This window comes from Penicillium verhagenii (assembly GCF_028828195.1).
Source record: "Penicillium verhagenii strain IBT 33310 chromosome Unknown utg000012l_segment0_segment0, whole genome shotgun sequence".
NCBI classification, from domain to species: Eukaryota; Fungi; Ascomycota; class Eurotiomycetes; order Eurotiales; family Aspergillaceae; genus Penicillium; species Penicillium verhagenii.
Window position 1 is genome coordinate 632,105 of NW_026643176.1, and position 24,669 is coordinate 656,773.

At 48.6% G+C, this 24,669-nt stretch overlaps 11 protein-coding genes across 11 annotated transcripts; 4 read left to right on the plus strand and 7 right to left on the minus strand.

Annotated features, from left to right (window-relative positions):
* Positions 1-83: 83 nt before the first annotated feature.
* Positions 84-2,180, minus strand: N7466_010904 (RNA-binding snoRNP assembly protein NAF1; the record flags this gene model as incomplete). The annotated part of the gene is made up of 1 exon (XM_057170293.1): positions 84-2,180. One exon carries the CDS (start codon positions 2,178-2,180, stop codon positions 84-86), a length of 2,097 nt encoding a protein of 698 aa, XP_057016025.1.
* A 475-nt stretch (positions 2,181-2,655) lies between these two features.
* Positions 2,656-4,616, plus strand: N7466_010905 (dolichyl-P-Man:Man(6)GlcNAc(2)-PP-dolichol alpha-1,2-mannosyltransferase; the record flags this gene model as incomplete). The annotated part of the gene is made up of 4 exons (XM_057170294.1): positions 2,656-2,714; positions 2,779-3,451; positions 3,511-4,305; positions 4,362-4,616. 4 exons carry the CDS (start codon positions 2,656-2,658, stop codon positions 4,614-4,616), a joined length of 1,782 nt encoding a protein of 593 aa, XP_057016026.1.
* Positions 4,617-5,229: 613 nt separating this feature from the next.
* N7466_010906 (heme-dependent oxidative N-demethylase family protein) lies at positions 5,230-6,762 on the plus strand (the record flags this gene model as incomplete). The annotated part of the gene is made up of 5 exons (XM_057170295.1): positions 5,230-5,452; positions 5,510-5,612; positions 5,662-5,714; positions 5,783-5,906; positions 5,997-6,762. 5 exons carry the CDS (start codon positions 5,230-5,232, stop codon positions 6,760-6,762), a joined length of 1,269 nt encoding a protein of 422 aa, XP_057016027.1.
* Positions 6,763-6,916: 154 nt separating this feature from the next.
* Positions 6,917-8,956, minus strand: N7466_010907 (exonuclease V; the record flags this gene model as incomplete). The annotated part of the gene is made up of 2 exons (XM_057170296.1): positions 6,917-8,397; positions 8,512-8,956. 2 exons carry the CDS (start codon positions 8,954-8,956, stop codon positions 6,917-6,919), a joined length of 1,926 nt encoding a protein of 641 aa, XP_057016028.1.
* A 473-nt stretch (positions 8,957-9,429) lies between these two features.
* On the minus strand, positions 9,430-10,583 carry N7466_010908 (Mpv17/PMP22 family protein; the record flags this gene model as incomplete). Its single annotated transcript, XM_057170297.1, has 2 exons — positions 9,430-9,847; positions 9,934-10,583. The coding sequence occupies 2 exons, from the start codon at positions 10,581-10,583 to the stop codon at positions 9,430-9,432; spliced, it is 1,068 nt and encodes a 355-aa protein (XP_057016029.1).
* A 732-nt stretch (positions 10,584-11,315) lies between these two features.
* N7466_010909 (MFS transporter) lies at positions 11,316-13,112 on the minus strand (the record flags this gene model as incomplete). The annotated part of the gene is made up of 1 exon (XM_057170298.1): positions 11,316-13,112. The coding sequence occupies one exon, from the start codon at positions 13,110-13,112 to the stop codon at positions 11,316-11,318; it is 1,797 nt and encodes a 598-aa protein (XP_057016030.1).
* Positions 13,113-15,310: 2,198 nt separating this feature from the next.
* N7466_010910 (uncharacterized protein) lies at positions 15,311-16,411 on the plus strand (the record flags this gene model as incomplete). Its single annotated transcript, XM_057170299.1, has 1 exon — positions 15,311-16,411. The coding sequence occupies one exon, from the start codon at positions 15,311-15,313 to the stop codon at positions 16,409-16,411; it is 1,101 nt and encodes a 366-aa protein (XP_057016031.1).
* A 1,632-nt stretch (positions 16,412-18,043) lies between these two features.
* On the minus strand, positions 18,044-18,701 carry hhtA (histone H3; the record flags this gene model as incomplete). Its single annotated transcript, XM_057170300.1, has 3 exons — positions 18,044-18,321; positions 18,385-18,492; positions 18,677-18,701. The coding sequence occupies 3 exons, from the start codon at positions 18,699-18,701 to the stop codon at positions 18,044-18,046; spliced, it is 411 nt and encodes a 136-aa protein (XP_057016032.1).
* A 742-nt stretch (positions 18,702-19,443) lies between these two features.
* N7466_010912 (histone H4) lies at positions 19,444-19,930 on the plus strand (the record flags this gene model as incomplete). Its single annotated transcript, XM_057170301.1, has 3 exons — positions 19,444-19,453; positions 19,566-19,841; positions 19,905-19,930. The coding sequence occupies 3 exons, from the start codon at positions 19,444-19,446 to the stop codon at positions 19,928-19,930; spliced, it is 312 nt and encodes a 103-aa protein (XP_057016033.1).
* A 1,601-nt stretch (positions 19,931-21,531) lies between these two features.
* On the minus strand, positions 21,532-22,612 carry N7466_010913 (uncharacterized protein; the record flags this gene model as incomplete). Its single annotated transcript, XM_057170302.1, has 2 exons — positions 21,532-22,458; positions 22,523-22,612. 2 exons carry the CDS (start codon positions 22,610-22,612, stop codon positions 21,532-21,534), a joined length of 1,017 nt encoding a protein of 338 aa, XP_057016034.1.
* A 225-nt stretch (positions 22,613-22,837) lies between these two features.
* On the minus strand, positions 22,838-23,236 carry N7466_010914 (uncharacterized protein; the record flags this gene model as incomplete). Its single annotated transcript, XM_057170303.1, has 1 exon — positions 22,838-23,236. The coding sequence occupies one exon, from the start codon at positions 23,234-23,236 to the stop codon at positions 22,838-22,840; it is 399 nt and encodes a 132-aa protein (XP_057016035.1).
* Between the last annotated feature and the right edge of the window lie 1,433 nt (positions 23,237-24,669).

The window sequence follows — 24,669 nt, forward strand, 5'->3', positions numbered from 1 at the left end:
AATGCAAAATATGTATAACCAGATCACGTCACCAATATTCGAGGTGAGCGCAGAAAATAGACAATATGTAGCAGATAGCCAGATTAAGAAGGAGGAGGTCCTTGGTGGCCGTTGCTCAAGTTCCGCAACATATCCAACTGGGCCTTGACTTGGTCGAAATTCATAGCTGGATTCTGCTGTTGACCTTGAGCGGGAGCTTGGGGTTGTTGGGGCTGCTGGGGTTGCTGATATTGCTGTTGCAGCTGCTGCTGCTGCTGCTGTTGCTGCTGCAAGGCGGCTAAGAATAGAGGATTGATATGTGCCTGCGCAGGAATTCCAGGCTGGAACGGGTTTGGCTGAGGAAAAGCTTGCGCGAAGGGGAATTGGAAGGGAAATTGTGCGGGGGGTGCACCTTGAGGCGCCTGCGCTTGCTGCTGAGGCGCATATTGTTGTGCGTATTGTTGGGCAAATTGCTGGTACTGAGCATAACCCTGGGGCATGCCGTAGGTAGTTTGCTGTTGGGGGTAGGCGGGCTGCTGCTGCTGCTGCTGCTGCTGTGGGTACGCTTGATGCTGTTGCGGGTATGCGGGTTGGCCGTAGGGGGGCTGCTGGTGCTGGACAACCGGTGCAGGCTGACTCTGGCCATAAGAGGAACTGCCACCCTGTGGGTAGGGCCGACGATCCTGGTCTTGTTCCCTGGATCCGCCTCTGCCACCACCTCGTCCACCACGACCTCCTCGTCCGCCGCGGTCAGTGGCTCGGCCACGACCACGGGCGCCGCCACGGGGACCAGATCCACTCTCAACGGGCGCTTCGTGGGAGCCCATCATTTCATGTAGATTTTTGGGGCGCGCAAGAGGCGTGTACCCTTCTTCGCCACCCTCGTCGTAACTGAGCTCTGTCTGGCCGAGCTTCGAAGGTCCTGGGGGTCCTCTCTTTGGCTTTCCACCATCTCTGGCTTCCTTTCTCTCCTGTCGCTTTTGCTTCAACTGCCGCTTGTAATCGGCCTCCGCCTCATCGTCAGAGAATTCCATCTCCTCATCAGCGACCTCCTCATCGTGGAAGTTCGATGCATCACTGCCCTTCATGCCCTTAAGCGGTTGGGTGAACACGAAAGTAGAGTGCGCCTGGACGTAGTAGATGGGCATGTCCCTCACCAAGCCCTTTTCTTGCACTTCTGCTGCAGTTGAGAACATCACAGTGTACAGGGGGTGCTCAACTCTGCCCAAGGTCTCTGATACAACACCCATGACCTTGCGGTCCTCGGAACAGAGCAGGGAACCCGATTCAAGGACTTGGTATTCTCCAGAGGTGTTGGCCTCGACGAGGACGGCATTGTCAATAGCCGCTTGAACCTTTCCAAGATAGACGATTGTCATCTCGGGGGTGATCTCCACATCCGGAACAGGCAAAACGTCTTCAGCAACCTCGTTTGTTGAACGAATATAGCCACCAGATTTGCCCTTGCCATCACCTTCATCGTCAGAGCCACCTTCGGCCATCATCAGAATCCGAGCCTGTTCTTCGGCAGTGAGGATTGGGTAGTCTTCGTCGTCGCTGTCATCAGAATCGGAGGATGAACTATCCGAGGACGATTCGTATGGGGAAGAGTCTACCTCCCATTCAGGGTGTTCTTCCTCTTCCTCTGCTTGCGCATTTTCCGACTGGCCTTCTGCGATTGCATTTGCATTCTCGGTGATGCTAGACTCGGGCTTCTGATCAACCTCCATTGCCTCACCGTGGATTTCCTCCGCTGATTCCTGCTTAGCCATGGAATCGTTGGTCTCCTCAACCTTCACCGGGAACACGTTGGTATCCTCCACTTTCGTGACTGTGGGCTCGTTGGTCTCCTCCAATTCGACTGAAGGCTCGCCAACCTTTTCCTCAGCGGCATGTGTTTGGGGCTCTTGCTGGACGGTGGTCGACATAGCGGGCTGTGCCGATTGTTCGGCGGACTGATCATTGGGACCACTGACAAAACCAAGGCCAGGGATCATAGGGGTCATAGGGGTAGAAGTCGAGGATTGAGCGGGAGTCTCGGTAGCTGAACTGTCTACTGACATTTCCGTATCCATAGAAGTATTTGCGACAGGCGGCGTATCGATTGTGTAAGATTGGTTCGAGGAAGCGCCGTCACTGGCACCCGCGGCCTCAGCAAACTGAGCAGGGGAGTTATGTTGAGTATTCTGTTGGTCACTCATGATGAAAGAATTAAGGGACCAAAATATATGGTCCTGAGAAGTATGTTGCGACCTAAGAGTACGCTCGAAAAAAAAAAGTCCTGGTAACTTTTTTTTTGCGGGTCTACTTTAATTGCCAAAGCGGTCGCAATAAAAAGATCCATTACCCCAAGCTGCTTGATTCACCGCCCGTTATACCGCTCTAACGCCTTACATTGCAATGTTCAATGACAATCAATAGACATCACGTTCTACAAAGTGCTTAGTACTGTTGTATAGTATATTGAAAAAAAAAAAAAAAAAAAAAAAAAACTAAGCTTACAGATTACTAAGTAATGTCTCAGCTTACAGTGGGTGCTCGATTCGACTACATACTAGTAGTAAGGATCAAATTCTGCCCGATGGAATTTATCTATCGGCTGCCGTAGCTCCCGCTTATCGCTATCTTAGCGCAGAAACACCGGAGTTAAACACATCTTCAACAACTAACACAAAAATGGCTGGAGGGAATGATCCAGGTTCTGGGCCTGCTTCTAGCGTGCCTAAGAAATCACGGTAAGTGTTCAGGCTTTTAGCTTGGGAAGATTCAAGTTAAGTGGTTAATCATCTCCAAATCTAGTCCCCCACCATCTCCGTTCTACCTACCCTTAAACATTACGCTCTACGCCTTCCTCTTTGTCAATGGCCTTGCAGCATTTTATGCCCCAATCCAGGACTGCGACGAGGTCTTCAATTTCTGGGAACCGGCTCATTATCTACAACATGGATACGGACTTCAGACATGGGAATATTCCCCGGTATACTCTATTCGAAGCTGGCTTTATGTGTCGCTTCACGCCGTGGTCGGCAAGCTGAGCTCATTGATTGTCTTTTCCAAGACCACTGAGTTCTATATGATTCGAATGTTCATGGCTATCTTCTGTGCTGCTTGTCAGACCCGACTCTACTCTTCGATCTGTCGAACCCTCAATCCTCGCATCGGCCTCTTGTTCCTCACAATCGTCGTCTTCAGTCCCGGCATGTTCCACGCGTCCACGGCTTTCCTGCCATCCACTTTCACCATGTACACATCTATGCTTGGTCTGGCCGCCTTCCTGGACTTGAAAGGTGGACCAAAGATTGCTCAGGGTATCATGTGGTTTTCTCTTGGCGCAATTGTCGGTTGGCCCTTCGCCGGTGCACTCATTGTGCCTCTTCTGGCTGAGGAAGCTATTATTGCCCTTCTTTCTGGGTCTGTAGGCTCATTTGTCTTGGCCGTTCTCGATGGTGCTGTCAGGTGTCTGGGCATTGCCGTATGTCCTTCATCTATATTTTATTAAGAAATAATCAAGGATTCTAACTTGCTCTTTAGGCTCTCGAGGTCGGAGTCGACTATGCTTTCTTCCGCAAACTTGTCCTTGTTCCTTGGAATATTGTGGCCTATAACGTTTTTGGGGGCCAAGGTAAAGGACCTGAGATCTTTGGCATCGAGCCTTGGACATTTTACATCCGAAACCTGCTGATTAACTTCAATGTTTGGTTTGTTCTCGCTTTGATGACTGCTCCGCTTCTGGTCCTTCAGGTCATTTTTAGCTCTCAGCCTTCCTCTGTACAGAAATTCCGGCGCTCGATAACACTTGCTGCGCCTTTCTACATGTGGTTTGGTATCTTCACAGCCCAACCTCACAAGGAAGAGCGCTTTATGTACCCGTCCTATCCATTCCTTGCCCTAAACGCGGCTCTTTCCTTTCACCTTATTCTCACCTACCTTGGTTCCAGCGATCCAAAGGCAATCATCAGCCGTATTCCGACAAAGATCAAGCTTATCGGAGCTTTGTATGTCATCATACTGGCTGTCAATGTCGGGATGCTACGCATTCTGGGAATGGTGACTGCTTACAATGCCCCTCTGAAGGTCCTTGAACCATTGCAGCAGGTAAATGTGACGGAAACAGGAGCCTCTGTCTGCTTGGGCAAGGAGTGGTACCGCTTCCCATCCTCATACTTTCTTCAAAACGATATGCGTGCGAAATTCATTCGAAGCGAGTTCAACGGTCTGCTCCCAGGCGAATTTCCTGAAGCGCCAAGCCCCTTCGGCCGATTAGAAGGAGCTTCGGAAATCCCGTCTGGTATGAACGACCTTAATATGGAAGATCCGGACAAATATGTAGGCATAGAAATTCCTGGAAAATATGACCTCGTGGTACTAATCATATTCTACAGATTGATATTTCTGAATGCTCTTTCTTGATCGACTCCTACTTCCCGGGACGTGAGGAGACCGAGCTGGAACCTCACTATGTTCTCGATACGGACCAATGGGAAGCTCTCTCTTGTGCGAGCTTCCTAGATACGGCTCGGACTAGCTTAATAGGGCGGTTAATCTGGGTCCCAGATTTGCCCTTTATTCCTGCTCAATTCCAGCGCAAGTGGGGCCAGTATTGCCTCCTCCAGCGCAAGGCCGACACCAACATTTGAATGTATAGTGTAAAATCTTGATTCTGAAAGCCCAGTGCATGCAACCCACCAATTGAACATAAATTCCAAATTATCTCGCGTTACGCAACACTCCCACAGCTTCCAAGGTTTTATTATTCACTAAGGGATATTTCCTCCCACTGCGACTGCAAAGTTGGGGTATAGTTTATCACCAGACCTTACCCAATGCGGAGAAGAAATCCCCGTTGAGTTTTAAAATAAAACGATAAGACACTCTCCCCTCAACGTAGAGAAACTATGTCATATTCTGCAATTGCAACTTCCCTTGTCCAGCCATAGGCTCGTCCTTTGCAAGCTTCGGATCTAACGGCCGGAAATGGACACTCTCCCCCTCTTTGATCCCAACGACTGCATGTGCCTACGCCTACTCGCGACAAGGGTGTTGCTCGCATCCGATTGACAGGAAAGGCAGTTGACAGGAGAAATGTGTCGTTATCAAGCTGGTCAAATCAAACCGCTGGTGACATTTGTTCACCAATGTGGACTCTCCCCAGTCTTCCCCAGATCTCGAATGACTACATAAGGCGACATTCAAGCCTGGATTTCTGTTTTAGGAAATCAATCACGACTTTTCAAATCCCTTCACCTCACCATGGTATTGGATATAGAATATCTCCAAAGGATAGCTCAGTCTATCAATTTGAAAAAAGACCTCGTCGGTGTATTTTTAGCCCTCAATATCTGCGCCTATGCAATCGTCTTCGTCGTGCAGAAATGGAAAGCTTCCAGCAAATTATCGAGATCTTCCAGTCCTGATCTAGAAAAACCAACATCGAGATCAATTGGCAAAGAAAAGGTCACACGAAACCTTGGAGGTAAAGTATCTTCCTGACTCTTTGATTTATACGTTTAATCTGACAATCTATGCACAGAATGGACGCCATCTAATTTCAAACGACCGACCGCAAAACCATACCTTGACTGGGATGTTCACACTTCCAAGCCGATTCCTTACCGACCATTTCGATATGGCCCGTAAGTCCACGATTCCAGTATGGTGTGTCGCTTCTCTAATGCAAACCAGAAAGTATTTTACCACAATGGGCTTGCGGAGTATGAAATTCGATGAATGGATTGGTAAGAGATAGTATATCCAAGTTGATAGATAAATATAGAGCGCTAACTAACATGCTCATTAAATGCAGAACTAGACAACCACTATCTGAAATTCCACGCGGATAAAGCTAAGCGCATCGAAGAGCGTGGTGAGAAATGTTATGGCACAGCACCTGAAGCCATGGACGGTGCGATTGAACTCTTGGAAGAACTGTAAGGCTCCCATGTCTATACTATCCACCTTTTTCTTTCTCTATCGGCTGCTCTTTCCAGCAATCAAACTAATCTTGGAAATTTATAAAGATGCGACTATCTCCCCGAGAGATACCCATCGATGTTCACAAAGACTCCCACCGGCATAACCAACAAAGTAACCCAAGAAACCTTCAACATAGTCCAACGGCCCCTCTCAGAAGATCCAATGGCAACAGCCGCCCGCCTAATCCAAGACGACCTAGCCCTCATGATCGAAAAACCAGATGGAGAATACTACCTCCTAGCCGGCGCAATCCTCCTCGCCGGATTCTGGCGTCTAAGCGACAAATTCGGGATGCCATTATCAGAAATCCATACATCAGGCGACGTGCCCCAATTCCAAGAGAAGCTCGAACGAGGGATGAAGAATTTCTTCCGTCGGCTCAAACCCGAGGAACCCGTTTTGCGAAATAACTACTTTATCCAGGTAGATGATCAGCTGGCATGGTCGCCCAGTATCGGGTCCGAGGATGCGGAGGTTGTATCGTGGAATACGGCGGAGAAGAATCGAGCTATTGAGCATCATTTCTTTCGATCGGAACGCCAGTCTTTGAGACGGTTGCCCAGGTCTGGGGCTGTTGTTTTCACTATTCGGACCTATTTTGAGCCTATTACCGAGATTGTGAAAGAGGATTATGTGCCTGGGAGGTTGGCTTCTGCTGTTCGAAGTTGGGGGGATGATGTTTCAAGGTATAAAGGCAAGGAGAAGTATCAGGAGGTTTTGTTGGACTATTTAGATCGGAAACATAATGAGCAAGTAGCTTTGGGACTGAAGGTGGATAAAGAGGGCGAGGTGCGAAGTTATCCATATTAATGCTGAAGTTGTATAAGGACTTTATTTGATCATTTGAAGTCTGCATGTGCATGGATGTGTTCCACGTATAATAAATTTGGTGCAATGCCATACAAAACTGTAGAATTAAGAGCTCCCCAACGAATGTGTATGTGCATATGCAATTTGAACCTTACTATATCCCGGCTGGTGGTGCTGTTCTTTGGCGGCCGTGATTTCGTCGGTCTAGAGCCCATTCCCGTTCTTCGCGCCAGGTACAATCGTCGCGAAATTCGCAAATCCGGCACTTCCATGCATCTGCGATGTTGACTCCAATGGGATCGCGCTGGCCTCGCCACCACTCCATTTGATCTGTGATGTAAGATGTCATATTTTGAGGATCGAAGAGGAAGGATCTGCTTCCTAGATGTTTGGGCTGCAAATCTTCCGTCTGGGCTGAGGAGAGGAACCGTGCGGTCAGCACAGGAGATAGGAGAGTTGAATATTCCTCAAGGGTAGCTGGCTGGGTGTGTGATGGAATGGACGGTGCAACAGGCTCTGCTTCTGAGATGGATGGCATAAAAGTGAAACGAAGCTGGTCTTTCATGTAGCTCCATAGTTTGAAAAGATTGCCGTGGGCCAAAAGAATGCTGGTTGAGTTTTGGCTGGCTGGTGGTACCGGGCTGGATGAAACTACAGAGCCAGAGTCATGAGAGATTCTTCGTGCATCTTCAGGTGTGGGGGACTCCCCAAGATCGAACTCTTGGAAGGAGAGTGTATCGAAGAATTCATCATTCAGGCCTCCAACTTCGGATACGAAGGCATCTGAGAATGGACGTTCGGGGTCAAGTTTGTACCGCGCGGCAAGTAACTCCATAGTCACTTCGTCACTCGTTAGCATGCGATTAAGCATGTGGTAATAAAGCTGCAGCTGGAGAGAGGTGGGTCGGAAGGATGTGCTCTTGACGGTAGGGATTGAGCGACTTGCTCTCGTCTTCACATCAGTCATATATATCCGAGGGAGATCATAAACAGCTGGTGAGATTGTTTGGGCAGAGGGTACCTGTTCGGCATCGACATTTTCGGTCTGGCCTAAATCCGCCAGTCTCCTTCCGCCCTGGGAGGAAGATAACAAAAAATCCGACAAGGACATTTGATACTCTGGTAAAGCAGCTCTTGACCTCTCTGCATCCTCGTAGAAGCTAGCAGCTGTAGCTTCAAGCTCCGAGTCGGGGCATTCGTAGGATAACTGATCAATGACTCCATTGACCAGCTCCCCATCAACCACGCCCCAAACCTCAAGCTCACGTGTGATGCCATACTGGCGCAGAATTCGCAGCCCTTGTATCACATTCCATATGCGTAGAGCCCATGCATCCTCCTTCGTAGTAATGTCCACAGGGACGGTAGTATAAACCTCATCCTCGAGCGTCTTGTGCACCGAGCTCCCCTTCTTCATGGCCGCAGTTCTCCTTTTCCTCCCATGCTTCGTCAATGTATACCAGTATTGTAGCTCACACCAGGCAGGCGAAACCAAATCAGTGACTGAGAAAGCCTTATTGGGGGGTTTTCGAAAGCGCTCGACTGGGGACCGAGTATCCAACGTCGGTGCTACCTGCTCGTGCTGCGTCCACTCTTGTTCGCGTGCCGCAACGCGTTCTCGTTCTCGTTCTCTGCCTTCGGTTGAATTAGAGTGTTCCACTAAACGCTTCGGATGTCAACGCGTCAGTCAGTCCTATTCAAGATCTCGGTCCGGCAAAACTGAACAGTCAATAGTCAAGTCACACATACCAAACGTGGTGGCCCTGTTGTCTGCGCCCTGGTTTGCCATTTGCGCCATTCCACTGCGCGGCTTTGTGTCCTCCCATGGTCGCTGACTCGACCTCCACGGTGAACCAGGCTTCTCCCTACCCAGTACCTTAGGCAGCCGGCCACCTGGGGATTGCACAATGGCATCCTCAATGTCCGTGACTGACGTCGCAACAACCGCAGGTTGGGGAGATCCAAATCTGGTTGTAGCAATATAATTACTCTGGGTCGTCGCGATCGTGGGGCCAGGTGTGAGCCTGGGTGTAGCGAAGGATGAGGTTGGGGTGGCGTCGGATTCGGCGGGCGCGTGCTCCGCGACGGCTTTGGTGAGCAATTGATTCAGAATATCTTCTTCGTCGGGTGTGAAGTCGGATCCGTAGTCGCTGTCGGAATCTTCACGCTGTTTCAATTTCGATAGGCAGGACATGCCTGCGACTGTCAAGGGGGCTCATGTCCTATGTGGCATGCGAAATTTGGAGATGCGGGGTGCGTCATTGCGCGTTGGAGGCAACAACAGCGCAACAGCCCAAAGCGGTCGAGTAAACCGATCAACGTGATTGGGAGACGGAGAGTCACCAACCAATAAGATCGCATTCAAGTTTTGATCTTTGTACTTAAAACATACAGTAACCGTAGCAAGTTTGGTGACACTTTCAAGTTGAAACTTGAAGTCATAGTACGAGATCTCCAGTTACTACAACACGACCTAATTATATAGTCATCTATAACCAAACACACTACTACCAATATATATGTAAATTTCGAAGCTCAAAAAAGGCTGGGTCTATTGCGAAATCTATGGTCTAAGGTTTAACTTGGTATCTGCGAAATGCAACGCCAGTCGGGGCATCAAGTCTATATGTACATGTATGCCGAATTCAAAATCCAAACAACGCTATTTTATGCGGGCTGGCCAGCAGGAATTAGATTCCCGGGCATCCCATGTGATGAAACGGCTTCAAACTCAGCCTCCTCTTGCTGCACCTCACGCGCAGCCTTCTGGTTCAACCAACTCAGGTACGTCTGCCAACCAACGGCAATAACTCCCGAGAAGACATTCCGGAACTCTGGTGGCACGTACATGATGCTGAATGCCGTGACGCCGGGCCAGAGCTTAACGCTGTTGGTAATGCTGACGGGAAGAGCCTTCTTCAAGCGCTCCCAGGTCTCCTCAAAGGTAGCACCTGCGAGAAGGGAGTGCACGCTGAAGAAGTAGGAATTAAAGACGGGGGTGAAACAGATCTGCTGCACGGTGACCTTGGTCAAGACCGAGAGCAGCTTAGATGAATAGTTGAAATTATTGTGGAGGAACCAGAACCTGGGAGAAAGTCAGCCTTGATGTACCAAACTTTTTTGTGTCGGGTATAGATCTAGTATACATCAGATCATGGGAAATGTACTCACCATTTATATGATGGGATACTGGAGCCTGCACCCACGATCAAATGCCGGACTGTTCTCCATGGGTCGTAGCTGCTCACAAAGCTCGGCTTATTTTCGTCCTCGTCCTTTGACCCCGCGGGTGCTTTGGACGTGGTTTGGTCATCATCCACCGGTGCGGGTTTCTCCGATGGGAATAGCAACTGCGCACTCAAGTCACCGCACAGGTAAATGACAATGGAGCTCCACAGCTGTGTCTGGTATGGCCGTTCCCTCTGCACACGAGCATACCACCTCCCAAACTTCCCCAGCGGTCCCGCTTTTATGATCTCGCCCAGTCTCTGGGACCTTGTCAATGTTGTTGTAGTATGCGACGCGGCTGCTACACCTGCGGCGGTGGCAGCGGTATTCTGGGGGGAAGAAGACGGTGAAGGGGTGGGTGGCGATGAAGACGAAGGGTTGGAGCCCGGTTTCCCATGCTTGTTGTTCAGTGACAAGGCATCCTCCACGGCTTTTCCTTCGAGAGTCTCAGGCTTCGAGGCCTGGGCAGAATTGTGTCGTCGAGGCTGTCGCACCCGGCGCAAAGGCAATCGTGCCGGGGTAATTGGCCGCGGTCGCGGACCGATCGCAAACGCCGACGCTTGCGCAGCGAGTCCTCTCTGAAAGAAACTCATGCCGAATACTCCGAGCACGCTCGTCTATTGCTGGAGTAATGATCGAGGAAGAATAAACCCCCCAAGGCGAGATGACCCAGCCTATCGGGCAGGCTGTCCGATTGTGGCGATAAGAGCAAAATGCAAAGACCGAAGACCGATAATCGGAAGGCTTGGCCGGGAGATTCAGGCTCGATAGAAACAGGTTCATCAAAGAGAATGATCCTCTGTATGAGGTGAAGGAGTGACAAAATCTAGAAAATAAAAGTAGGAAATGACTCACGGGGAAAATGCAATAATTAACAATGAGGCACGTAGTACACGCAAGAATAAGATACATGAACTCGGCACTCGGGTGCCGTGATTCCCCGATTGAGCCCGATCAAATCAACTACTAGTAAGTCCGATCTAGAAGTTCGAGATCTACTAGTAGATACATGCTTACTACGAAATCAATATTTTGTTCAATATTTGTCATTTTTTTTATCAATTATTCAATAGAATTAAATGGTTCCAGCCTCTAATGGGAACGCCGTTTTTTTAGAGATGCGTATATACATGAACTCATCCCCGGGTAAAGTCAATATCGGGTATAAAGTAGACAGAAACTCAACAAATTTTGACCGCCAAATGCAATGACAACATGAATGGTGTGAGATAGAAGGATGCAATGAAAAGAACAATTTTATGTGGCAAAAGCCCCTTTCAAGGGTACTTAGTGCAGGTCCAGCAATGTAAGAGATGCATAGGTGATTAGTTTTTGAAGGACTCCTTGGTGTTGACACGGTCCAAATCGAAGGGATTGCCCTCATAAGTTGGAACACGGTGCAATGTAGAGGTAGTAGAGTGAGCACGGCTGCGGCTGCGTGTCACAACAGGCTCTTCCGAATCGGACTCGCTTGACACAGACTCGTGTGGGGCAGGAGCCTCGGTACGGTCGTATGTGATCTTCTCGTCTTCCTCGGGAGCAGCCTGGGCCTTCTCCTGGATACTGCGCATGAATGCATCAGACTGAGCAGCAAACTTGCAGCGCTTGCGAATGGCAGCGCCGTACTTGTAGAACAGGAATGGGAATGGAACACAAGCGAGAGCGAGGAACGCGGGAATGCAGGATGCCCAGTGGATACCGAGGTTGTCGTACATATAGGTGGTGAACAGAGGGAATGCGGCACCGAAGCAAGAACGCAGGACGGAGTTAGCGGCCAAGACGGAGGCCGCGAAGATGGTGTATGCGTCGATCAGGTAGTTCATGATACCCAGGAATACCAGCACCATTCCGAATCCAAATGGCGCACCAGCGATAATACTGACTGACCAGTGGATCGAGGGATAGTTGGTCCAGGCAAACCAGAACAGACCAATAGGGATCGCAACGGAAGCAACCATGACGGGTGGCAGACGGGCCTCGGGGGGAGCGAAGCCATCGTGCTCGTCTTGAGTCTTGATATAGCGCTTGTTGTCCCAAAGACTGTAAAGCACGGCAAGAAGCATACCGACCATGATACCAAGGAAAGCCAGTCCACTCACACCCTGGTTCCAGCCACGGTACTCCTCATAGACAATGGGGAATGCCGCAAACATCATGTACAGGGTACCATAAACAATGGCCATATAAAGAGACAATAGGAAGACAATAGGCTCACGGAATAAAAGAATCCAGGGGCGAGACAAAGCAATCTTGAAGGCTTCCCCAAGGGAGACCTTGCCCTGATCGATATCAACCTTGCTCTGGTAGACCTTGCCCGAGAGCTTAGAAAGTCTCTCTGCACGGCGACGAAGGAGGACAGGCGCGTAGGTCTCAGGGATGAGCAAAGAGCCAATAATCCACACAAATCCAGAGAAAGCGGCCAGGAATCCCATCACCCATCGCCAACCAGCGTTCATTCCCAAGAAACCACCAATGATAGGGCCGAGGACGGGACCAAGGAAAGGCGCGGCAGCAAAGAGACTCATAGCGACACCTCTCTGCTTAGCAGGGAACATGTCGGCAATAACACCACCGGCATTGGTGAGTGGTGAGGATCCAAAGGCACCGGCGAAGAAACGCAGAATAACAAGCGTATATACATTCTGCGCACCGGCAGTACCAGCGTTGAATGCTGTGAGAGCAGCGTATGTTGTGACGAAAAGAATCTGGCGACCAAACAACTCGCTCATGGGAGCCCAAAGCACTGGTCCGACGGCGAAACCTAAGACGAAAAACGAGACACCGAGCGTGGCGATCTCATCTCCAATGCCAAATTCCTCTTCAATCTGCAAAACACCACCAGTGTATGCAGAGGAGACCAGTGACACGGCCAGTGTCGCGAATGCGACCAACATAGTATATGACCATTTCTTTGTCTCGCTGAAAAGCATTGGGTTACGAGGATCATTGTCGATCCACATCACGGCGTAGGGGTCATCTTCGGTTCCGGAGCCTGGGTATGGGTATTCGATGATTTCTTGAGTGACGACACCTTGGTCAAAGACCAATCGCCAGAATGGGATCTTGGTGGGAGCCGTGGGCTCTATGTTGGCGACTTCGTGAGTCTTGTCGTCGCCTGCCATGAGGGGCAGTGTTATATATTAGTATATGCCGATGATTCTTTGTGGTTGTGTGAAGCAAGCGGGTGTCGATAGTGAGTTTGTTGTAGTTGTAGGTAACTCGTAACAGTGAGCTTTGAGGGGGTTTGTTTAGTGTGGGCCGTTTGCGGGGGGTAAAGAGGGTCCGAATGGAGAGAGGTATGTCGCCACACTTGTATTATTGATTGGGAAATTATTTGAAGGTAGATTTACAGAAAGAGAGATCGCATTGCAAATCCAGGGCAGTGGCTCCTATTTAATTATGGTGAGTAGACGACGACTTCATCGTGGCGTTCTTTTTTTCTCGCTTTTCTTGCCCATCCAAGGTTGAAGGTCCGGACCTACGCCGGTGTTGGGGATTTATACATGATCCGTGCGTATTAATGAAGAATAACTGCTTGCCGAGGGCACAATTAACCCTTGATCCGTCCTTAGAACCTTGAAGATTCAAAAAAAGAAAGAAATTTTAAAACTCTAGGACCCACTAATGTAGCCACTTCGGAGCTCGCCATGTGCCAAGAACCTTGGAACATTATTTATACATCAGCGGCTTTATCCAGCTTTCTCACGTTGAAATCCGGAATCGTCAAGGCCAGCGATTGCCAGATTGCAAGACATAATAATTATCTACTACAGTATACTAGTATATCAGTAGATGTACACAAGAGACCATGTGAGAATTTAACCGGTTGCAAATGCAAAAATGCCTGCCAAGATGCAAACGTCAAGCATCACGTGGTTTATGCCGGGTATTTAGCCACGTTCATTTATGCACCGGGTACTCGGCACGGCTATGATTGGTCACGGGAGCGGGAAGCATTTATAATCTCATCCGCGATGAATTACTAGAATATGCAACTACTGCATGAAATATGATCAGTCAATGATCGATATAGAATGACTTCTCTAAAACAAATGCCCTAAAAACTTGTACATATGCGTGACCCGAGGTTATGCGAGTGTTTTCAAGGTTACCACAGATCTGAGTAGATAACTAGTACGGAGCAGTATGCATCCATGAATCGGATATAAACATCTACAAAACACGGACTTTTTCAGGTTTCATGTAGGCTGCAGTGTGATGACATTTTTCTCCATCGGGCCTAGCAGAGCTCAAAATCCCCCGAATCCCGACTCGGGTGCAAGGGCCATACCCGTCACTAGAAGTTGGTTGGCTTAATTCCGCCACGACGGCCGGTGATTACCATTAACTCCACCGGGTTAGAGAAGACAACCTAATCTCCCCCAAGTCCCATTTCCAGGCACCACTTACTGAGAGCTCCGCTTACGGATAACTCCGTATGTACTAACTCCATACCTGGTTGCTTTCAAATCTGAAAAGTGGATACTTCCACATGGCAAGTGTAATCCGGAGATTGATAATCAAAGTTTTGTGCCTTTATTCCGAAGATTGTGTTTGATAGCGCATAAAAGTCGAATGATCGATTTCACAAATACATGCATGTTTCAGCCTTGCAGCACTGCCCAGGTGGGGCATAACTCATGTCTTGGAATTGTCACCTTGTGCTCATGACTCTTAGACTAGTCGACCTATCAGTACAGAGACAATTGAATTATAGAAACCTTGGAAATTTCGCCGTGGGTTCTTTCATCAACGTACTCCAGTATATATGTCGACATCGCCATCCAAGAACTTTCAAATATAGTGTCAAGGGTATCTCGACAAATGAGGAGAATCAAAGCTTCACAATATTGGGCAGGACTTGGGATTCGAATGTGGCTCAAAAGAACAGGCTCACGGATCAACGTGATCGCTGAAAGGCCTGAGTCCAGATCCCCAAGTTAAAAAATAGGCTAAACCATCTACGTTAGTCTCACCAGTATACTAAAAAATAAAAATAAAAATAAAAAAAAAGACCCCAAATCTGTGGAGATTGCCATGCTCGTATCGGGGTGACCTGATAGGTGGACTCCGCATTTGATGCACTTGTACACGCGCGTTGAGAATCGTGATCCAGTCAATTTCGTAGCAGCTGAGCCTCGTACTTTGATTCTCTTTGCTCCCAAACGGTCCAAACCACAATGAGACCCGGAGCTCGCTCCTCTCCTGAAATTCACTCCTGCATTTCTCAGCCCAGTAATATACCATCGATTTTCTCTCTCCTCCCGACTTCATCATTCTGCCCCCATTCCAATCATTTCTATTTTCTTACAGAAGTATAATGTCTAGTAGCGACGGACTCGGTCCTGTCCTTGTTACCGGCGGCAATGGCTTCATAGCCCACCACATCATCGCGAAAATTCTTGAGGAGGCGCCTAACTGCGAAATTCACTCAATCGACATAAATATCGACCGCAATCGTCATTCTAATCCAAATATCCACTACCATCTCGGTGATTTATCCTGTGCTGCCGACGTGCAGCGCATCATGCAGCTCGCTCGCCCTGTCACCATTTTCCACACCGCATCTCCCGAGTTCTCCGATGCCCCCGAGTCAGCGTACCGCGGCATAATCGTCGACGGTGCCCATCATCTTATAGAAGCCGCGGTTAAGGTGAATACCGTGCGGGCCCTGGTCAACACCTCGACCATAGGCGTTATCAACGACAACCATACCGATCTCGTCGATGCCACAGAGGAAATGCCAATCCTGCGCCCTCCACAACAAAAGCGCCTATACTGCATCGCGAAAGCAGATGCCGAAGACATAATCCAAGCTGCTAATCGTAACAGTGGCCAAGACGACCAGGGTATCCTGACTTGCTCGCTCCGACCAAACCTTGCATTCGGCGAGCATGATGCTGGCGCCTTGGGCAAGATGTTTGCCGTCGCACGCCAGGGCAAGTCCCGTTTCCAGATGGGCGATGGTCAGAACCCGTACGATTTCGTCTACGTTGGAAACCTTGCCGATGCACACCTCCTAGCCGCCCATGCCCTTCTCAAAGCCTGGGGTAAGCCCCCGCAGACCGGCGATTCTGCGGGGCGTGTCGATGGTGAATGCTTTCACATCACGAACGAAGACCCCTGGCTCTTCTGGGACTTTCAGCGGGCCGTTTCTGCTCTAACGGGAAACCCAATACGGCCCGAGGATATCATTGTTATCCCGAAATGGGTCGGGCTAACGCTTGGATTTGTGAATGAGTGGGTTGCGTGGTTGGTCTATGGCAAGACTGCCAATATGAGTCGTGAGGGGATTCGGTTTAGTACCCTTATCCGCACACTCAATGGAAGCAAGGCCAGGCGGGTGCTTGGATATCGCCCGAAGGTGGGTGTCCAAGAAGGCCTGGAGCGGAGTGTGCGATGGTTTATGGAAAACGCTTAGGGTCTGTGCCTTCTTACACGGAAGGTGGACAATCTTGACTACTAACTGGATAGAAGCCCATTTGTATGAAACGGCAAATAGTTGAACATAATAGTAAATAGCGAGGCTTAGGCTGTACTTGTGGAATTCCTGTAACCGGTAAAAGGTCTGCGGTGTCTTGGATAGCGCCGTGTATAGCAAGATTGACAGTCGGGTTACTGTGCACATATGGGTGTCTAGTTGAGGTGCCATTATCTCATCTACTTTTTCCAAGGTTCGTTTAAGGCGCTCTGTTCAGCTGCTGAATTGTCTTGCACATCGTCATGAATGATACTACGCATCCATACACTACTAACTAGGTGCCTCAGGTGTAATATCTCGCCTTAGGCCCCAGTTCTAACGTCTGTAGTAGCCTTAGGCCTCAATTTGCGTTCTGGACGTGTCGGTTTTGTGTGCCCCACTTCCTAATGGGTCCAGGGACTCAACAAGCTCAGAATGCTGTATATCTGTGATCCTGAAACTGAAAACGGTTGTTCTATCATGAAACACGCATCGATCGATTCTTCAAGCTACTCCAAAAAAGCTAATGTAATTTTTCTCTCCAGATTTTACATACAACAAGAAAGATCAAGACATTAAAATTCGATTCATAGTCTAACGGACCCACATCTAATGATGACGTTTTGGTCAGTGCGTCGCGCATCACCGGCGCGCCAGGCTGCAGGAAAAGACAAGGGAATTTGCCAGTTGTCGGAAACGGTGATGGCTGGTTTTTCAAGGGCAAAACATCTGGTTGGCGTGCCCTCGTGGGATCGTGGTGCCTAGTCCCCAAGGTCGGGGAAAGGCGCTTTCTACAAGTATGTATGACTCATGGGTGAGCAGTGAGCTAGGACCAAGAAGTCCCTTTGTCTACAGACAAAGCCAACTTCAAATACCACTATTCTACGCCATAGAATCAGTTGAACCTTGGATCGAACGCGTTGATCTGACATTTACAATAAAGGTATGCCGGTCTTCTTCTTTGGCGAGTTAGGATTCGTAATCTGTATAGAATATTCTACAGTAGACTCAGTATAGCAAATCCTCTACGTAGGTTCAGGGGACCCAGATTTGGGCACTTGGAAACAAAGAAGCGGGTAGGACGCATTTGTGACACAGAGTAAGCCAAAGGAATTATGTGTGGGCTGCAATAGTAGCAGATGCGAAGGGGGAAGGGTCACGCGTCCACATGGGGAGAGGGGGCTTGGAACGAAACGTCAACGACGCGGTTGTGGATCACAACAAGACCGACGCGTGTCCGAACCATTGCAACGGTCTACTCCAGACGATTGCGAGATTTACAAGAACGTGGATGGAATGAAGTTGGTTAGGTAATTGATCGCATTTGGGCGACTGTCATAAAACGATGCTCGCTAAGGCACCGCGCTGAGGAAATTAATCCTTTGATGTACATAACCACCACTTCGCCATCCCATGGTAAGGGTATGTCTGTGGAAAATCGCAAAAGGTAAAAAAGCAAATTCAGAACCAACCCGGTTCCGAAACCCATTCATTTGAAAGCAGAAACCCATAGTGTATCGCCATATTCATAAAAAGAAAACCCCGATCGCCTTCCCGGAAGTTCAACAAGAAAAATCAACCAGATTAGCGCATTTAAGAGCGCTCGCCACGCAGGCGACGGGCCAGCTGGATGTCCTTGGACTGGATGGTGACACGCTTGGCGTGGATGGCACACAGGTTGGTGTCCTCGAACAGGGAGACGAGGTAGGCCTCAACGGACTCCTGGAGAGCACCGATGGCAGAGGACTGGAAGCGGAGGTCGGACTTGAAGTCCTGGGCGATCTCACGAACCAGACGCTGGAAGGGGAGCTTGCGGATCAGGAGCTCAGTGGACTTCTGGTAGCGACGGATCTCACGGAGAGCGACGGTACCTGGAATGGGATATTAGTAACATGTAACAAGGCTGAAGTGGATTGAGAGTAAGGTTGACATACCGGGCTTGTAACGGTGGGGCTTCTTGACACCTCCGGTGGAGGGAGCGGCCTTGCGAGCGGCCTTGGAGGCGAGCTGCTTACGGGGAGCCTTGCCACCAGTGGACTTACCTGTGAAGAGGAAGTGATATTAGTAAAAATGTTTCTTTGAAGTTTTGGGAAGTTTGACGCGTCATCGCGTCCTTCAGCCAAACTAGGTAAAGTCGCCTCACCCCTTCGAGGCGGGGACGACGATACCAAGGAGGCAGTGAAGGCAAAGCGAAGCGAGGTAAAAGTGAAGTAGTGAAGTACTTACGGGCAGTCTGCTTGGTACGAGCCATTTTTCCAAATTTGAGTTGATGGAAAAAAGTGGATTTGTTGATGAAAGTTGTCGATGGAGATGGTTGTCGATGATTGAGAAAGAGAAGAGAAAGACGGGTGGGGGAAGAGTATTTGTACCGATGGGAAAGAGTGTGATCTGAGAGCAAGGAATATTGGCCAATCAGCGCACGGGATCCAGATCAACCAAGTATGAGCGGGAAGGCTTAGTGATGCGCGGGTTTGATCGGTTTGTATTGATTTGCGGTTCCATCACATATTCCACCTAAGCGAGTGGTCCGTCCGTATCAGCCAATCAGCGTCCAGGATCACGGATCACGGAATACCTCGCGTACATTCTCTTTGATCCTGACCACCCACATTGATCAATTTCTGATCTACACGTCTCATATCATTCTTGATACTGTATACATACTTGCTGATTTTTTTAGAATTTTGATCTACGTGTTTTGAAGGTGAAATGAGTAAATGATCAGAATCATGAGGCGGCTTCCTGAGTCTATTCGGTTGAGAGGGGCCCGGTAGATCACGCCTGCCGGATCGGATCCTCAACGCTGATTGGCTGATCTTCTCACTAGCGTGTGATTTCCCAGTCCCCGCGTCCTCACTTGTTTCTGATACAAATATCTCCTGCCCCGGAACCTCCATCCGCTTTTTCCCTTCAATTCATTCTCGACAACTTCAACAACTTCGGTTTTCTTTCTAATTTCAAAACCAAAACCCCACTTTTAAATCACATTCATCATGTCTGGCCGTAAGTCTTTCACACAACTTCCCAACCTTGTTTTCACTTTTCAATCAAATACGGGAAACATGTTTCAAATCCAGACGCGTTCTTTTTGACTAACGCGTTCTTCTCTCATCAGGTGGAAAGGGTGGCAAGGGTCTCGGCAAGGGTGGTGCCAAGCGTCACCGCAAGATTTTGCGTGACAACATCCAGGGTATCACTAAGCCCGCTATCCGCCGTCTCGCTCGTCGTGGTGGTGTCAAGCGTATTTCCGCCATGATCTACGAGGAGACCCGCGGTGTCCTCAAGACCTTCCTCGAGGGTGTTATCCGTGACGCCGTCACCTACACTGAGCACGCCAAGCGCAAGACTGTCACTTCTCTCGATGTTGTCTACGCTCTCAAGCGCCAGGGCCGTAAGTTTCTTCCGACGCGTCTTCTCATGTTTTGCAACGCGTCTCTAACATTGATCTTCTCAGGTACCCTCTACGGTTTCGGTGGCTAAGCGTCTCGTATCTTTTCTCTTTTCCGGGTTGTTACAAACGGTATGATGGGACGTTGGGGTGTTCTCTGATTTTCTTTATCGACATGGGTCTTTGGGTTTGACATTTTTTTTACAACGATTACCACTTTTTGCGTCCACTATGGGTCTGCTAGTGTTCGCTTTTGAGCTTTCCTGTATCATAGCGGCCTCATCAAATGGCTGGCACCACTCAGATGGTGGGATCTACACTCTATTGCGAGCTGATCCGATACGAATACAACTATCTTGAAACTCAATATTTTCCTCGTAACTTGATTCCTCTGTAATGTCTTTTGGTTCCTTACTAAGGCGTGTTGTTTTGATTTTACGTGGCGGAGGGGCTTTGACGCGTCTGTTTCCACATCCTGCACGTCCATACTATGTCGCCACATCTTAGGTATCATTATGTGCGATCTCCTCATTTCAAGGTTAAAGCACCTTGCTCCTATGCTCTCAATTCTTCACGTAGCGTGTACTTAGTATAGTACTTTGAGAATTTATGTACGCGTCCACTTGATCTCCAGTCTCTCTCCATCTACTAGTAATTTACCAGTCCCCCGAGGTTATCTTCGGTACATGCATACCCACGTGTCGAGGTATTGAAGTTTCATTTTCATAAATGTAGACACAATTTCGAAGTAAATCAATTTTGCACCAATTAATTACTTTCTAAATTCTGTGCTGTCCACGGGTGTGTATTCGGTATGCTTGTGCTTTGTATTCAAATGTCATTTTCATAGACATGATGGGAAATTTTGGTTGTGTTGATTGTGTTGGTAAAGATGGAGTAGGTATGTCCAGTAGATATATATCGAACAATGGTGAAAGTAATAACTTGGAAACTAAAATCTTCTAAAACGTAATAGTCATTATAAAACTGATATGTAAATGATCAAAATCCTTTGAAAAATCCAAATCCAAGGTTTATTTCCCAAAAAGTCCCAAGTCACGGCCGTGGAAGACCAAAAAGTCGCTGGAAGTGGTGAGGTTGAACCTATTTTTGGACCAAAGTTGAACCCCCGAATCCGGAAGTTCAACCCCTCCAAAATGGGGGTTCAACTTTCCAGCTTACCAGTTGACCTACCGGCGCCTGTGCCAACGCCCCCCACCAATACTTTGTGTACAAAATGGGGGAAAAAATGACACGCGACCGAGTGAAATTATGCGAAAAAATGTAAAGTGATATTTATATCCACAGGATCTACGGGAATAGAGGCGGAGTCGCAGAATTCTGTTCGATGCTGGCTGTTGCAGTCGCACGCATGGACAGCGCGACCGAAGTCAGTTTCAAGGACAAGACGAAATACCTACTACACACAAGCAACAGACAGCATCCAATGTTGTTTTTCAATGATCAAAGTGGCAAAGGGGTTGATTAATGGAAAGAAAATTTGTTGGGGCATACTAAGTGTCTGCAATACCAGCGAGGCAGAGATGATCAGAAGCCATGTTACCGAGAAGTTGACCATGTACACGCGCACACAAAAATTCATTATTTTCCAACACTTGAACCAAGCAGTCCAACCTACATGCACTGTGAAATGTACCGAGAAAATGCCTCCAAGTTTGAACCACAGCCACCTTTACTGGCCGGCAATCTCAACCATACCATAGCCCTCGACTTGGGCACCCAAGAACTCACCCGAGAAAGTAACAAAACCCCCATAAGCAGCCCCCGATGCCGAAGGACCCACAGAAAGCTGGTCTTCAGTGATGCTAATAATCCTGAGCGTCGAAATATAATCTGGAATGAGAACAGTCCAAGCAAGCGGGTACGTCTTGTCAGTAGCAGAGCTATACCAAGTGTGTTCCGAATCAGGAGTGCAAGACACGCCGACAAGAGTTAGTGACCCCTTCGAGGTACGGATGGTAGCCAAGCGCTCATCAGAACCATTATCTGCCCGATCGCCTGCCCAGATACTGAGCTTAAATCCGCCGGGCATGTGCAGATGGAACCAGGTCCAGTTGCTGTAAAGACCCCCGCTGCCCCAATATCGATCGTACCACGTCAAAGAATGCCGACTGTCGACATGGATCTTCTGATCGTTGATGGTCATAGTGCCATAAGTCTTACAGGCGGGAAGAGCCCACCCGTAGGCTTTTCCATCGTCGAGGATGTTGATATCGGGGCCGCCTGTGACCAGTGGCAGCGTGGAGAGGTGGTAGATGAGATCGAATGTCACGTCATCTTGTGTACTGTGGGTGCGCATGGCGGCGAGGTTGTCACCAGAGATACCCTCGAAGCCGTTTCCACCGATACCCACGACCAGATGAAAGAAGTCAGAGGAGGGATATGATCCATTGCCGACCTGCACGAAGGAATGGTATTCCAAGCTGTCCAAGTCCAACACAGATGCACGGTAGAGGTCTCGCTGCCCACCCGAGTTCACGTAATGAGATATCACGAAGTACTGATGACCATTTTTTGCGCTGATGAGAGAGCCCGTCCACCAGGAGCCATGGTTGTGTGTTAGCTGGGAGGTGGCGAGGGTTTGAAGAGAGGGGACTCGCTTGGAAACCTGGGACTTGAATTAAACGGCGCTTCGTATGTATCGCACGCGGTGCAGAACAAACCTGGACGTCGGTCAATTTCTCGGGCTCTAACCGATACCAATTAGTAGCCCTCACTGCCAATGCCAGGATGAAAAATAGGAGCAGTCGCATAATGCCCGAGTCTGAGTAAAGTTGAGAGTAAAGTGAAGAGAGAATGATAATGGCAATGGGGCACAATATGGAGAATAGATCGTGAAAAGCGGGATGAGGAGCGAGTAAAGACGAAGGGACAACCGCGAGAGAAACCAGCAGGCCATAGTGAGTGGTATTGAGGTAAAACTCAATTATATTGTAACACAATCGGAAATATTGGGTGAGCAGAGAGAGACAGTCGGTTTAGTCCTGACGCGAGTCTTGCAAAGCACTAATTGCCTCTGCGATATTGACCATATCATCTACTCTCGCTGCAGGGCCTCCCCACCGCACATATCCTTCCCCATCGACAGCCCAATGGCCACTAGACTGCCATCTACTACCACTCTCCGTTGGCCGATTCCAAACTCCCTTCTCTTTACCCATCTTGAAGACTGCCAACAGCCCCCCTGGACTGAAAAGATGGCCCCAGGAAATGACCCCCAAACCCCATGATGCATAAATCTCACGGTCGGCATCAACAATTACCCTGACAGATCCAGCACCTCCAACGGCACCTAGCCAGTCATCTGTTGACTGTTGATCACTATGAGAAACAGCGACGAAGTTGATCTCAGGGTGCTCGGTGGCTGCAGTACGCATTTCCCGGAACGCGACTTCAGAGACTTTAGAAAGATGGAGGTGTAGGGTCAGTTTTTATTTTCATTTTTTTCTTGACCATTCGCTTATTCCATAGAAGACTTTGCAGAACACAGACCTGGGCACCCGCAGTGTCGGAGAAATGATAGAATGGTTGGGTTTCCATTTTCAAATGGGAGCGCCAAATGTGGAGAAGACGGTGCTTTATCGCCGATTTGGGGTGGTTGCGATGTTTGAATATACGAGGGCGAACGCCATGAGGCAAGCTCTTTGGACAGACCCATGCCGTGCGAGTTGGTAAAACCTTCTGTTCAAAGTTGATGGCTAATAGTGTAAGTTGGTTGTTGGACTTGGCAGTAGCATCCGTTTACAAGCCAGTGCAGAACAGTACTCCACTCGCCACGTGACCTTATACAATTGTGCTTGTGCAGCCACATGTCAGGTGGCATATGAATTTATGCATGACAACTGTTGGAAAAAATTTGCATTTTCTTGCCTTGTGATTGACGATAATGTTGATTTTTCAGCATAACAAGCGACCAAAAAAGGCTGGATTTGACTTATCAATCAGTCGGAGATGACATCCTCGGTCCCTTGATTTTGGTAGTAATTCCGGGTGATCCCTTGTGGCTTTCAGGTGGATATCTACGGTGCCACCCTCCCCACGCAAGTTTAATCTTCAAAGTTCCATGGATGCTTATCTGAAAAGAACACATATCCAATACCGGGAGTTATCTGCCGCGTTACAGATGATATGCATATAGTCTATAAATTTTTTTAATTTTTTTTTCATGTAGGAGTAATGTGATTCACATGTGAAATATGATTCATCTACTGTATACGATCTGTATAGTAGACATGGCAGATTTGACAGCAATACCAAGTAATACAGAGTTGAAAGAACTCCGCTGGTATTCAAGACAGACCCTCGAAATGGCTAGTAACTGACAAACTGAATCGAGTGGAGGGCACGGTTACGAATATCACCACGACGTGTCTCAGATCGAAGTGGATTGTGGGATCCCAGGGCGCCACCACGAGGGAAACAAAGCCAATCACCCTATCAGAATTAGGCGATCGTCTCTTGCAATCCAGTGCTCTGAGATAATGGGCTTGATTGGGCTAAACAGGGTTGAGAGTCAGCTCTGGTGTGTTATGAAAATCTCGAAAACTCTGCGGACACGCAGCTCGGCTCTGCTGTCCATCGAATCAAGGCGAGTTTTGAATTTTCAAGCTACCAGGAATGAATGGATATCGAGGCCCAGACCAACCTATAAACGAGGCCAAGGGGCTTTTTCTTGTTTTGTCAATGAGATTGATTTGTTCTACACTATAACCTAGTGGTCTACAAAATACCCAGTAGGCAACCGCATGAAGTATTTACTAGTAGTATCCCCTGCGTGTCTTACAGATGTCACTCGTGTAAATCACGATTG